Source organism: Astyanax mexicanus, chromosome 23, assembly GCF_023375975.1.
Source record: "Astyanax mexicanus isolate ESR-SI-001 chromosome 23, AstMex3_surface, whole genome shotgun sequence".
Lineage (NCBI taxonomy): Eukaryota > Metazoa > Chordata > Actinopteri > Characiformes > Acestrorhamphidae > Astyanax > Astyanax mexicanus.
This window is the reverse complement of record NC_064430.1, coordinates 12,579,035-12,592,921: the sequence shown is the minus strand read 5'-3', so window position 1 is coordinate 12,592,921 and position 13,887 is coordinate 12,579,035. Positions and strand designations below refer to the sequence as shown.

Below are 13,887 nucleotides of genomic sequence, written 5' to 3'. Positions count from 1 at the left end.
AATGATTGAGGTTTGCAGGAAATGCATTTTTTTAATTAATAGAAATGCCAATAATACATACATACAGCTTTTATCTATTATACAACAATCAACTTTAATTCTACCAATTTATCAGATTTCTCCACTACTGAGTCTTTCCACAACATATAGTGCATCCCTAAAACATAGAAATCTTCCATTCCACCTTAAATGATGCAGAGGTTACAGATTGTTACAGAACTGCAGCTGCACACATGGTAAAAGGGTTCGCTCTTAGCTTGCAGATAAGATTTGACCTAATATACAAGATAACTGCATTTTTGAGTGATAAAAGGGCATTGTGTTTGTCTACTTTGTCTACTTTTAATATATATTTTTCTTAACACTTAATTTTTAATTCACTAGACATTTAACAGAAATGTAGATGGGCTGGGAGTTCTAAAGGACAGGCTTAAGTATTAAACAGCTGTTCAGTTAACCCTCTGAAGAAACTGATAATTGGAGGGTTTGAAAAATCTCACCCGAGGACTGGTGAGCACTTAACCCAGATGGTGACATGATGTAAAGAGAAAGAGGTGCTTACAGTTCACTTCAGTTCCATTCTATCTAATCAGAAATCTCTGCCAGGTAAGGGTGAAAGGTTTAACTATAGGAGGATGGGCTGAGAAAAAACTGCAGAGTCAGTGTAAACACTGAATCATGATGTCCCAGCAGCCTGGTAACTGTTTTACCAAATCGAAGAGTCATCTCTTAGCTGCTGAAATGGTTCTTTCAATGTGTCACTGACAGTAAAGATTTTAAAGGCTATTATCCTGCAATGAACTTCACTTTGTGGCTTCCCTTCACCTCTGCTCTGCTCTTTCTGTCCCCATCTGCAGTACTTGGAGTTCTGTGATGAAGTCTTGCTGTTGGAGGGTGGAGAGATAAAGGAAGCGGGAACACACAGAGCTCTGATGAAAGTTAAAGGCCGATACGCTCATCTTATCAACAACTACCAGTTGGAGCAAAGCAATGTAACAGCATTTTTCTTTCTTTGAAAACAGTAACTGTACTGATATGTGCTGCATGGTTTTGGTGTAGCTCTGTAGCTCTGGTGTATAGCGGTCACACAACAGGATTAGCAAGTGGTAGATTAAAAAATTTACAGTCATGTTAAAAAAAAATTAGAACACCATAAAAAGCAGTCAAGTTTTTTTTAAAAAACATATTTAAACACATGGACATTTGACCTGTATTTAAACAATTTTGAGAGATGGAGGTAATAACAAATTTTATAAAAAAAATTATCTACCATATTTTACAGACTAAAAGGCGTATCGTATTACAAGATGCACTATTTATGAAAGTCTATTTTCTGGTCTGTTTGCATACATAAGGCGCACCGGATTATATGGCGCATTTTAAGCGACAAGGGGTCGCTTTGTTTCCATTCTAATTCAGCAGGTCTCGCCAAACGCTGCGCTTCAGCAGAGTGGCTTTACGCCTCCTTACAACCTGACTGATAAAATTCAAACATAAGGCGCACCGGATTATAAGGCGCACTGTCTAAGTTTAAATGCGCCTTATAATGCAGAAAATACGGTATAAAACAAAAAAAAAGGCCTGAATACAGAGTTTTTCCACTTTTTTCACCTCTGTATAATTTAAATAGCCTAAATGTATCTTTGGCTTGCTTTTCAAAGAAAAAGCTATCACAATACAGTTATTCTAAAATATTTATTGAACACAAACCTACAAAGCACAATATATGAACATAGGCAGAGCTATTTTAATCATGCATTCACTTTAACAATGCTTTTATAGTCATAAAAGAACCTCAGAACTGCTAATCTAATCATAAATGTCTCAGCAGTGAAATTTAGAAGTCTCTAGGGCGAGCATTTGTTAGCCATTTGAGCAGATTGTGGAGGAGCCTGTTATATTTGAACCTCAGATATTAGTTTGATTTGTTCTTGAGTGACAAAATGACTGATTCACCATGGCCAGATACAAATGAGCTCTCTGAAGCCTTCAGAATAAAGGGTATAGATGCAGATGATTCAGGGAAGGGATTTAAAAAGACCATCTCTTCCACTGTCCAGAAAATAATTTACAAATCTAACAACTCCTCAACTGACAAAATTGATGAAGACGTGTTCTTTGTTACTTTGTTTGTTTTTCTCTGGTAAACTTTAGTCTTGCCCTGAAGTGCTAGGGCGGGCTGACCTGGCCATGTTGGCAGTTGTTTCGCTCATAAATTATTTTCCAGACAGCGGACCTGTTTCTGTGCATCTATAACTTTCTTAAGACCTCTAAAGGCCTGTATCATTATTATTAAAAAGAAGATTAAGAGTCCATATGTTCAAATGTATAGTTATGTATAGTTTCTTGGGTATTTTATGAGTTCTTGTCCTAATTGTTTTAGATGTTTACTTAAATATACTCCATTCTCTTTTGTGCTTTAGTTCTTATTTCTGTGACTTTTATTAGCGGAATTGTTTTAATCAGTCTATTTTTGTATGTTTTTGTAACAGAAAAAAGAGGAAACCCCAACAAACCCCCCTGATTCCCCCAGCCATAAGACACAAGGAGTGGATGAATCCAAAAACAATGGAGTTGTAAATCCAGGTAAAATGACCACCCCAGTACATTTAGCCTTACGCACACAGTCTGTTTAAATTGGAGTCAATATTAAGTGAAAGAATATATTTAAAAAACAGGTTGTTTATTGTTGTTCTGTTTAGCTTTTGACATGTCTGATGAGAATATTAAAGAAGAAAACTCTGCAAAGGATCCTCAGGAAACAAAAGGTACTGTAGGCATTATATAAAAAAATTACAGCTTTATTTATGTAAATTTCTTTAATGTAAAAAGATTTCACTAACACAAACTAGTTCATTTTATTGGAACTTATGGGTTGTGTGCATGTGTGTGTGTTTTAGGCAAAAATGAGCTGGTCACAAAGGAGGTGGCTCAGGAAGGTTCAGTCACTTTGAAAACCTACCATCAATACTGCATGGCTGCTGGAGGTAACTTTTCTTACTCACTCACTCACTCACTGATTCACTCACTCTCTCACTTCCTTAATTCATTACTTACTTACTCACTTACTCACTCACTCAATGATTCATTCACTCACTCACTCCCTTCCTCACTCACTCAGTTACTCAGTTACTCATTCACTCACTCACTTATTCACTCACTTCCTCACTTACTCCCTTCCTCACTCTCTTACTCACTCACTCATTTACTCACTCACTTATTCATGTCCTCATTTCCTTCCTCACTCACTTATTCACTCACTCACTTACTCACTGATTCACTCTCTCACTCCCTTACTCACTCTATTTCTCACTCACTCACTGTTCTTTATTTAATCTATGTTTTTTTCTCTCTCACCAATTTAGGTTACTTTCTGTTGCTGCTGGTCATATTGATCTTTGTCCTGCTGGTGGGATCCACAGCATTTGCAAACTGGTGGCTCAGTTTCTGGCTAGACCAGGGCTCTGGGGTAAACACAACCACACACACTATGCCGCGAAGGCTGAGGTTCCTTTCTCACAGATGTTTAATGCACACCAACATCAACACTGTAGAACTGTGAATAACATAGTCCATCAGTTTCATAGTCTAAAATAACATATTTAGATAATTAACCAATGAGGGTAAAGTATGAAAATGAAAAGAATATTCAATAAACCATTTTTGCCTGCTTGTGGTCTAAGAGTGGGGTCCATCTTTTAAAGCATTAAAGGTTAGAAGGATAAAGATATAAAAAAATCAGCGAGGAGACATCCATTTCTCCATGCAGAGGTTAACAGAGCAAGAGGAAGTGACGTACACAGAGGTATCTTGGGTAAAATAAATGTAAACTTGTAGAAAACTCAAATTTGTGACAGTTTAGTGTAGAAATCTTTTTAAGTACTGAACCAAACTAAAATATAAAAAAATATATTAATTACATGGATCCAACATTCATAAAATAACAAGAAACAAAATAAATGAGCACCACCTAGTGGTGTAAAAGTTAAGAACAAAAATGGTCTTCTTACTGCAAACACACACACACACACACACATATATTATATATTTATATATTATATTATATTATATATATATATATATATATATATATATATATATATATATATATATATATATATATATATATATATATATATATATATATATTATTGTGCTTTCACACCTGCCTTGTTTGGTCTGGACTTTCTGAGTTTTAAACTTTCTCTCTTTTTCTCTTTCTTTCTTTCTTTCTTTCTTTGTTTCTTCCTCCTGTTGTAGTCGGCGAATATCACTAATGGTACTGGTGACATCTCCGGTGACATCTCCGGTAACATCTCCGATAACCCGGATCTGTGGTTCTACCAGATGATTTATGGACTGGCTGTGATCGCTATGTTAGTGATGAGCGCCGCCAAAGGCTTTGCTTTTACTAAAGTCACCTTGCATGCCTCCTCAAAACTTCACGACACCATGTTCAACAGGGTAAGCCTCCCTTTTTAGACTGTGCACTTTATTTTTTCTGACGCTTTGCTGTGGTTACTGAAAATTCATCTTGTTTAGTAATACAAAATAAGGCAGCCACACACTGAGCATGTTGGTAGCATGGTTAGCAGCAATGCTAGTCACGGTTAGCTATACTAAGAAACCCTGGGTGTTCAGATAAACCAGGGCACTATCAGTTAGCGGTTCTTCCCACGTAGCTTATTTTACATGGTAAACACGCAGACCACACAGTCTTATATACTCACCTCTGAACGGCAAAAGAGCTAGCGCTTAGCATGGTTAGCGACTAATGCTAATACTGCTCCAGCCTCGGTGCTGGAGAAACTACACTGAAAATTCTTTTTAACGCTGTACTTCATCGGAATAGCCTTATTAAGTGCGCCTTGTAGTGCAAAAAATACTGTACTTTTTGTTAGTCAGAAATAAAGAATTCTGAGCAAGCAGTAAGAAAGTATTAATTAAAGAAATAAAGTTGTTGGCTAAAATGATCTTAAATGCTTACAATTTATGTAAATAAATAGTATTATCTCTGTAATTTTGAAAGCTTATTTTAGTTAGCTGTTGGCTGCCTTACTATTAGCACAAGTACTCAAAATGAAGAGCCTAATCTCAGCCCAGCAGACCCCATATACTAAAAACAAACCAAAATGTTGTCAGACTATGTGGTGATCAGAATGAAATGGTGATACTGTTGTGATTGTGTGAAAGTAAGTGAATTTAATGACTAAACTGATTTATTAAGTGAGTTATGATCTCTCTCTATTAGATCCTGGCCAGTCCAATGAGCTTCTTTGACACAACACCTACCGGCCGCATGGTGAATCGCTTCAGCAAGGACCAGGATGAGATCGACGCTGTCCTGCCATTTAACATGGAAAACTTCCTGCAGTTCTGCCTGATGGTCACCTACACTGTCCTGACTATCTGTGTTGTCTTTCCGTATCTGCTCATCGCTGTGGCCTGCCTGGGTGCTATCTTCTCCATCATCCTCTAGTGAGTCCCAGATAATTCCCTCACCTACAAACATGGCAGAGATTACGCAGAGTAGGTTGAATGTTGGATGAGTTTTGGCATTTCCTTTTTGTGTATCCAACATCTTTGTGTAACAGCTCCATCTAGTGATGAATGTGAAAATATCAGTTTGAGTAAAGCCGTGAAGTAGTAAAAAAAAACCACATTACTGTCCAAATTTCTTGCGTATTATCTTGGCAGTAAGTGGGTTTTTTGATTGCCAAAACTATAGTCTTATAACTATATATCCACCATTTCTCCATATTGAACAAAATCATTTAAGGTATTTAAGGTATCAGCAGGTATGACAATATTAAACATAAACCTGTGCAAAGATTGTATTTAAGTTAGGTGTGTAGTGTAGTGACCAGGCAATGTTCAAATGTACAGGATGTACAGTAAAGTGATAAAGTGTCCAGGGGTGCAAACAAACAGTATATACAGTAAAATGGCAAAAGAGTCCCAGGGTGTAGATATGTAGGGTGGTTTTCCAGTACAGATAAAAAAGGCTGTGATTAAGAGAGCACATATAAGCCTTGTTTCTCATCTGTCCTCTCTCTTCCGGATATATAAATAAATTACCTATAATATTAGATTTCAGATCTCAGTTGGTGTACTTAATTATCATGCCCTGTTTTTCATATTATTACACTGTGATTTGGTGCACACTGCTTTAACGTGATGCTTTGGTTCAGTGTTTTCCAGCGGAGCATCCGGGAGATGAAGCGAATGGAGAACGTGAGTCGCTCTCCCTGGATTTCCCTCACCACTTCAACCATCCAAGGCCTCACCACTATCCATGCCTACGATAAGAGACAGCAGTACATTGAAGAGTAAGACTCCGTACACACACTATAATAATAATAAACAAAAACTAACTCATGTTATAAAACTTTTACTTGACTTTTGGCTTAACATTTAGTGTGGTGATCCTCTGATATATCACTGCTGACCTGAAAGAGAGAGAAATAAGAGAAGAAGAAAAAAATCTGTTACTTAATCTTTCATTTCAATACATCAAATACTGTGACAAGTTTTCTGTTAGTAATGTATGCGCTGATCAGTCTGCTAAAGAAGTTTTTTTTTTTTTAGATTTTTTAAGCTTATCGGATACACACTTGTGTTTACTAAAACAACAAAAACTCAGCTTTTTACCATAATTTTTGGGAGGTTCTGTGAGCTAAAAAGGCAAGATTTGAACAAGCTACCTAGTAGACATGGTGATCAGGTACAGTAGCAGCCGATGCTAATGCTTCCTGGTGGCCTGAGACTTAAGGTCCGAAAACCCAAGTTGAAAAGTTAAAACCAGAAGAGAGGAGCAAAAATTATATGAGAAATTAAAAAATAAGGAAAGACTAAAATACATATAGTGTCAGAGGGGATAATGGGTCACTTAAGGTGAAAGAATATTTTATATCAATCAGTGATTGAAATACAGGAACGAAGTTGTAGGCAGGTTAAGGCTAAAACAGACTAAATATTGTTTGGTTTTGAATATTTATACCTGAAAGAATTGGCATAAGAACAGGCTGGGGGTTGGGGGCTGTGTCCCACTAACTATCAGAAACAGGTAGATGTTCCCCCCAAAACATTATACCACAGAAAAAGTGTAATAGCAAATTAGACAGCAAATCAGCAAATATGGCCTCCAATTGGTGCAGCTGTTTACTAAACATTCCCCCTACAGGGAGATCTTAGGTTTGATTTCTGATGATATCCCAGCCGCGGATACCCTAGCCATGGCTGGGAGCCTCAGAGAGCTATCCTGAGATAAAAAAGAAGATAAGATAACATAAGGTAAGATAAGATAAGATAAGATAATCCTTTATTAGTTCCACAGTGGGGAAGATCACAGTGTTACAAAGTGATAGCAAGGCACACAAAAAGAAGAAAGAAAGCATTAACGCTATAAACATTTTTAATCATAAAATATCACAAATTCTTTGCATTACATTTTACACTACAGTGTTTTGCATGCTGTTATGGTTCATTAAAAAGTATTTATTCTATAAAAAATACAGCTCTGGAAAATCAAAAGTTTTTAGATCTCAAATAATGCAAAGAAAACAAGTTCATATTTATAAAGTTTTAAGAGTTCAGAAATCAATATTTGGTTTGATGGCTTGTAATCATCCATCTTCCTCTTGATTTTATTCCAGAGGTTTACAATTTAGTAAAATCAAAGAAACTCATAATTTTTAAGCTGTATATAAAGTGCTATACAGTGCTATAATTACTATAGGCCTGAACGTGTTAACGTTCGTTCGTGTGTGTGTGTGTGTGTGTGTGTGTGTGTGTGTGTTTGTTTGTTGAACAGGTTCAAAGTGATAAGTGACCATAACTCCAACCACTTCCTGCTGTTCAACTGTGGAACACGCTGGCTCTCCTTCTGGTTGGATTTCCTCTCTGCGACTGTTGCCCTGTTGGTGGCGCTGTTTGTAGTGCTCAGCCCCAGTGACACCATCAACCCTGCATTGAAGGGCCTGGCCCTCTCCTACACTATACAGGTAAAACACACTTCTGTCTTCAAGACCTGTTTGTCCCCATTTGGTTCTTGATGCTTTTTGTATTAATACTTTCCAGTCATTTTAACACATCTGAACTCTGTTTACCTTGGTAAAACAAAAATAAAAAAATAGCTTAGTGTAATAAATATTATATATGAATATATAGTTGTTATTATTAAAATAATGGTAAAATATTAATAATTAATTTGCCACATTATTGCAGAATTCATCTGATTCAGCTTTAGCAAACTAGTATAATAAGAGTCTGTAAGTATTGATGGTGAACCTTACATGACCTCTAACAGGAACACTTTCACTCTCTGGGAATTTACTGAAATTGAATTTTATGTTGATAAATGGCCTTTAAATGCTGGTTCTTTTGAAGTGAATGTAATCATTAAGATTATCTCTCTGACTATGGTTATAATCACATAATCAGAATTTCATTACTCACTACATTTTAAAAGCTGTGTTCCCAGCCCTAAGCATGCAAACAGCAAACAAAACAAACGCGAAGGTGCTCGGCATATCTGTGATGTTTCATTTAGCTTACGATTTAGTGACGATGGAATGATTTTAATCTCAATAAGCATGCGTTAGTTGTTTGTGATAATATGCGGTACGGTCTCATAACTTTCTATGACGTTGGTTGTAAGTAGGTCTGCCAAAATATATTGTTTGATAATTATTTTCACAATGTTTGTTTTCATAATAGTGGCAACTGCAGAAGGCCATAACAAGAGGCCTCCAACCAGTTTTAATGTGTAATTAGTTGCGTGCTTTAAGGATCTTGTGGCTTGCCACAAATTAGATTTTTACCAAATTTTACCATATTGAAAAACCTTAGGAATATATTCAAGAAGAAGATTGGCACCAGGAGTGGCATAAAGTTTTCCAAAAGCAGTGTGTAAGACTGGTGGAGGAGAACATTCCAAGATGCATGATAACTGTGATTAAAAAACAGGGTTATTCCACCAAATATTGATTTCTCATTAAACTCTTAAAACTTTATGAATATGAACTTGTTTTCTTTGCATTATTTGAGGTCTGAAAGCTCTGCATCTTTTTTTTTATTTCAGCCATTTCTCATTTTCTGCAAATAAATGCTCTAAATAACCATTTTTATTTGGAATTTGGGATAAATGTTGTCTGTAGTTTATAGAATAAAATAACAATGTTCATTTTACTCAAACATATACCTGTAAATAGCAAAATCAGATAAACTGATTCAGAAACTAAAATGGTCCCTTATGTTTTTTCCCAGAGTTGTATATATTTTTGCTCAAAATAAAAACCATAATGCAGACAAAGTCACATTAAGGAGTTCACCACTGTGGTTTAAAGGCACTACAAAGCATGTACCCCAAAAATCCTCATGCATATTATTCAGAATATGCTGTTTTCTTTTGCTGCAGTTGACAGGCATGCTGCAGTATGTCGTCAGACTGTCTACAGAGGTGGAGGCCAAGTTCACATCAGTAGAGAGACTGCAGGAGTATATCACGGTAAGAGACCTGTTCATTCACTTGTCAGAACAAAATATTAATGTATTAAGGAAAATGCTGAAAAGAATAGCATGTGTTTACTCTAATGTATTTTTTGGACTATAAGGCGCACTGGATTATAAGGCGCACTATCAATGAACGTCTATAATCTGGTCTATTTTGATACATAAGGTATAACGTATTATAAGGCACAAGGATGCCTACATCAAAGTGAGCAAGGGTGTCGCCATGTTTCCCTTCTAATGGGAAAGTTGAGGGAAACTGTAATTCTTTGTTAAGGAAGGGTTTTCAGTGAACTTTCTTCAGCGCTAAGGCTGGGTGCAGCAGCATTAGCATTAGCTGCTAGCAGCAGTTCGTCCCACCTAGCTTTTTTTTAACACAGCAAATCAAACATGCAGACTACAGTCTAATATACATGCCTATCTAGCTATCTAGCTAGCTAGCTAGCTAGCTAACTAGCTAACTCTCTAATGCTTATAAAGCTGTACTTCAGTGGAGGGGCTTTACTGCTGCTTAATACTTGACTGGTAGAATTCAAACACAAGGCTACAGATTATAAGGTAAGGTTGTTACATTGCCCCCACAGTGTGGAGGATGTATTTAAACCTAGATATCTCTCACTGGAAGATTACAGCCACCAAAAGGCAGATTAAAATAATGTTGGTGTTAGCTATGTGACTTGCACACGCAGATTCTGTCCAATCTGTCCAATAATTGTCAAAATATTCAGATGTTGCTATTGGTGCTAACCAAAAGCATGCTTTACATTAACCTGCTTTATTACTGCGCCTAATCACTGGATCCTGTCTGGTCATTGCTAACATATGTCATGTCTTGCAGGGCTGTGTGGCCGAGGCCCCTCGGAAGATTAATGACGTCAGCATCCCCTCCGGCTGGCCACAGCAGGGCAGTATCACCTTCAAAGACTACAGCATGAGGTACAGGGAGAACACACCCATAGTGCTGGACCACCTCAACCTTGCAATACAGCCACGAGAGAAGCTCGGCATTGTGGGACGCACTGGATCAGGTGAGTGACAGTTGTGTGCTTTTAGGTAGGAGACAGGAGGGGTTGGGGTGCTATGGATAATGAATACTGGGATTAAATGTGTTAATGTTTAGATGACTAAAACAGGGCTCTATGGCTAGCTTTAAAGCTTACTTAATACTTAAATAAAAGATACTTAGGGAAGTATACTTGGGGAAAATACAATTCATCAATCATCAATTCATCAATTGATTTCAGATTTAGTTAATTATTTCATTAAATTTTGATAAGAAAAGTTAAATTAAAATATTAAAGTATGTAAAGTAGCATTTAAACCTATTCACGCCTCCTTGTGAAGTTTTTCTCAGGCTGCTAAACATGAGTGAGTGAATAAAGTTTGTGAGTAAGTGAGATTTTAACGCTGTGTATTAAGACATATTCCTAAACTTTCTGTGGCGCAGGCAAGTCATCTCTGGGCGTGGCTCTGTTTCGGCTAGCGGAGCCAGCAGGAGGCACTATTATGATCGACAATTTGGACATTAGCTCTTTGGGCCTGCAGGATCTGCGCAGTCAGCTGTCCATCATTCCCCAGGACCCTGTGCTATTCATTGGTACAGTCAGGTAATCTCCTACTTTTCTAATTTGATTTTGGAACCTGTTATACAGGTCTGGAAAACAATTACAAGACCACTTCAGTTTCTGAATCAGTTTCTCTCATTTTGCTATTTATAGGTATAAGTTTAAGTAAAAATGAACCTTGTAGTTTTATTCTATGAACTACGGACAACATTTCTCTCAAATTCCAAATAAAAATATTGTCATTTAGAGCATTTATTTACAGAAAATGAGAAATGGCTCAAATAACAAAAAAGATGCAGAGCTTTCAGACCTCAAATAATGCAAAGAAAACAAGTTCATATTCATAAGTAAGTTTTAAGAGTTCAGAAATCAATATTTGGTGGAATAACCCTGGATTTTCATCACAGTTTTCATGCATCTTGGCATGTTCTCCTCCACCAGTCTTACACACTGCTTTTGGATAACTTTCAAATTTCAAAAATTTGCAGTTAGCTTGGTTTGATGGCTTGTGATCATCCATCTTGATTATTTTCCAGAGGTTTTCAAATTGGTGGAATAAAAGAAACTCATAATTATTAGGTGTGTGTTTGCTTTCCTAATCATAGTGTGTTAAATTAATACATAACTGTGTTTATGTTCTCCTGCTGCAGATATAACCTCGACCCATTTAATAACTACTCAGATGAACAGATCTGGCTGGCTCTGGAGAAAACATATATGAAACAAACAGTAAGTAGCAGTAATAAATTTTCCATTAATCTGCTGGTTTATAATGTAGTTATTAATCTTAAATCTTGTTTGAATATATTCAGCAACAGTAAACTGACATTGTACTCGATGTGTATTGTTGTCCCTTTAGATCTCTAGGTTACCAGAGAAGCTCGAGTCCACAGTAGTGGAGAATGGGGAGAACTTCTCTGTTGGAGAGAGGCAGCTCATATGCATGGCCAGAGCACTGCTCCGCAACTCTAAAGTATGAACCCAAACATCTTCAAACTTATACACTTGTGCATATATAAGTGCTTTGCTCACCCAAACCTCTTATAGGTGATTAGATAAAATAATTAATTTAATATTTTGTTTGTGTGTAGATTATCCTGTTGGATGAAGCAACAGCCTCTATAGACTCAGAAACAGACAGTCTGATTCAGCACACAATCAGAGACGCCTTCCAGGACTGCACCATGCTGACCATAGCCCATCGCATCAACACCGTACTGGAGTGTGACCGCATCCTTGTCATGGACAAGGGCAAGGTAAGTACCATGAGTATAAGTAATGTTCTTTTGTTAAAAGCAATAGAATGAATATAGCAAAATATCTATGTCATATATGTGCCAATTCCTGCTGGAAAATGAAATCTGCGTCTTTATAAATGTTGTTAGCAGCGGGAAGCATGAAGAGCTGTAAGATTTTCTAGGAAAACACTGCACTGACTTTAGACTTGATATAACACAGTGGATCAACACCAGCAGATGACATGTCTCTCCAAACCATCACTAACTATTAGGGGTGTCACGATTCTCTAAATCCTTGATTTGATTTTATTTCCGATTTTAGGTTTATGATTCGATTCGATTCTCGATTTTCTTTTTTCTTTTTTTTTTTTTTTTCAGCAGAGAGGCCTATGCCAGTTTTAAATTAGTCTATGGTCAGTCATTGGTTTGATTCATCAAATTTACAATATCTTATTTCAAAAGGTGGGCTTGATACAAGTGATGCAAAGTAATACAAGTGATCTGTAATACACCACATTAGACACTAATGGTCAAATTTAAATAATTTAATTAAAATATATAGGTAATGCCATCAAGTGGCTTTTTTTTTGGTATAATAGCACAATTAGAGCCTTAACAAACTGAACTCTATCCTACTATAACAAAAAAACATGAAAAATAAGACTCAGTCCCTGAGAATGACAAGTTTTTTTCTTTAACAAATATATATTATTAACTTTATCTGAGAGAAAGCTGCTCCTTAAGGTACCAAAACTATTAACATATTTGAGGCTAGACAAAACATTTTTTTAAATATATTTTTTAAGTTTTTCTTTAAGAAGATGAGAATGTCCACATTCTCTGGAAAAAGGACTGCTCCTTGAGCAGTCACAATGTCCGGCTACAGTGTGCTGCGCCATTTGCGTAGCGCGCGCGTGTGCTTGCGTAGCTTAGAGGGAGGGGTCGTCGATCCTCTTTTTGACTTCGAGGCTCAAGACCATGACATAATTTCGATCGATTTTGATAAAAATATCGAAATCGTGATACCCCTACTAACTATCAGTACATATTGCATTTTATCAAGGGACCAGAGTCTGGAGGAAGAGTGGAGAGACACAGAGTCCAAACTGCTTGAGGTCTAGTGTGAAGTTTCCACAATCAGTGATGGTTTGGAGAGACATGTCATCTGCTGCTGTTGGTCCACTGTGTTCTATCAAGTCTAAAGTCTTATATAGTTGGTCTTATATAATATTCTAATTTTCTGAGACACAGATTTGTAGGTTTTCATTGGCTGTAAGCCATAATCATCAACAATAAAACTAATACATTAAATAATTACATTTACTGTAGGTAAGTGTGTGAAGTAATTTGCTTTACTTATTTGCTTTAATATCCAATTTTGTTTTTTAAACATGCCACAGTTGGTTCTCTTTTGCTCACACGTCTCTATCAGATGTCAGAAGAACTGTACTGTGATAAATGATGCATTGTGAACATTTCTTGAAGTATCATAATAATATATTTATGTCACTTTGCCCAGCCCTGCTCACAAAGGCTATTTTTCTAGTGTTTGCCTGAAGCTATATGCTACTTAT

At 36.6% G+C, this 13,887-nt stretch overlaps 1 protein-coding gene across 2 annotated transcripts in view; it reads left to right on the top strand.

Moving 5' to 3' along the window:
• abcc12 (ATP-binding cassette, sub-family C (CFTR/MRP), member 12) overlaps nt 1-13,887 on the top strand; it is a 36,355-nt gene that overhangs the window by 18,009 nt on the left and 4,459 nt on the right. For both annotated transcript variants that reach the window (XM_022667094.2, XM_007244841.4), the window contains exons 16-30: nt 858-992; nt 2,493-2,586; nt 2,703-2,768; nt 2,901-2,987; nt 3,366-3,469; nt 4,261-4,464; nt 5,252-5,478; nt 6,192-6,329; nt 7,814-8,003; nt 9,419-9,508; nt 10,349-10,538; nt 10,958-11,117; nt 11,726-11,804; nt 11,935-12,048; nt 12,167-12,331. In XM_022667094.2, coding sequence (XP_022522815.2) covers nt 858-992; nt 2,493-2,586; nt 2,703-2,768; nt 2,901-2,987; nt 3,366-3,469; nt 4,261-4,464; nt 5,252-5,478; nt 6,192-6,329; nt 7,814-8,003; nt 9,419-9,508; nt 10,349-10,538; nt 10,958-11,117; nt 11,726-11,804; nt 11,935-12,048; nt 12,167-12,331 — 2,043 coding nt within the window. The remainder of the gene's footprint in view (nt 1-857; nt 993-2,492; nt 2,587-2,702; nt 2,769-2,900; nt 2,988-3,365; nt 3,470-4,260; nt 4,465-5,251; nt 5,479-6,191; nt 6,330-7,813; nt 8,004-9,418; nt 9,509-10,348; nt 10,539-10,957; nt 11,118-11,725; nt 11,805-11,934; nt 12,049-12,166; nt 12,332-13,887) is intronic.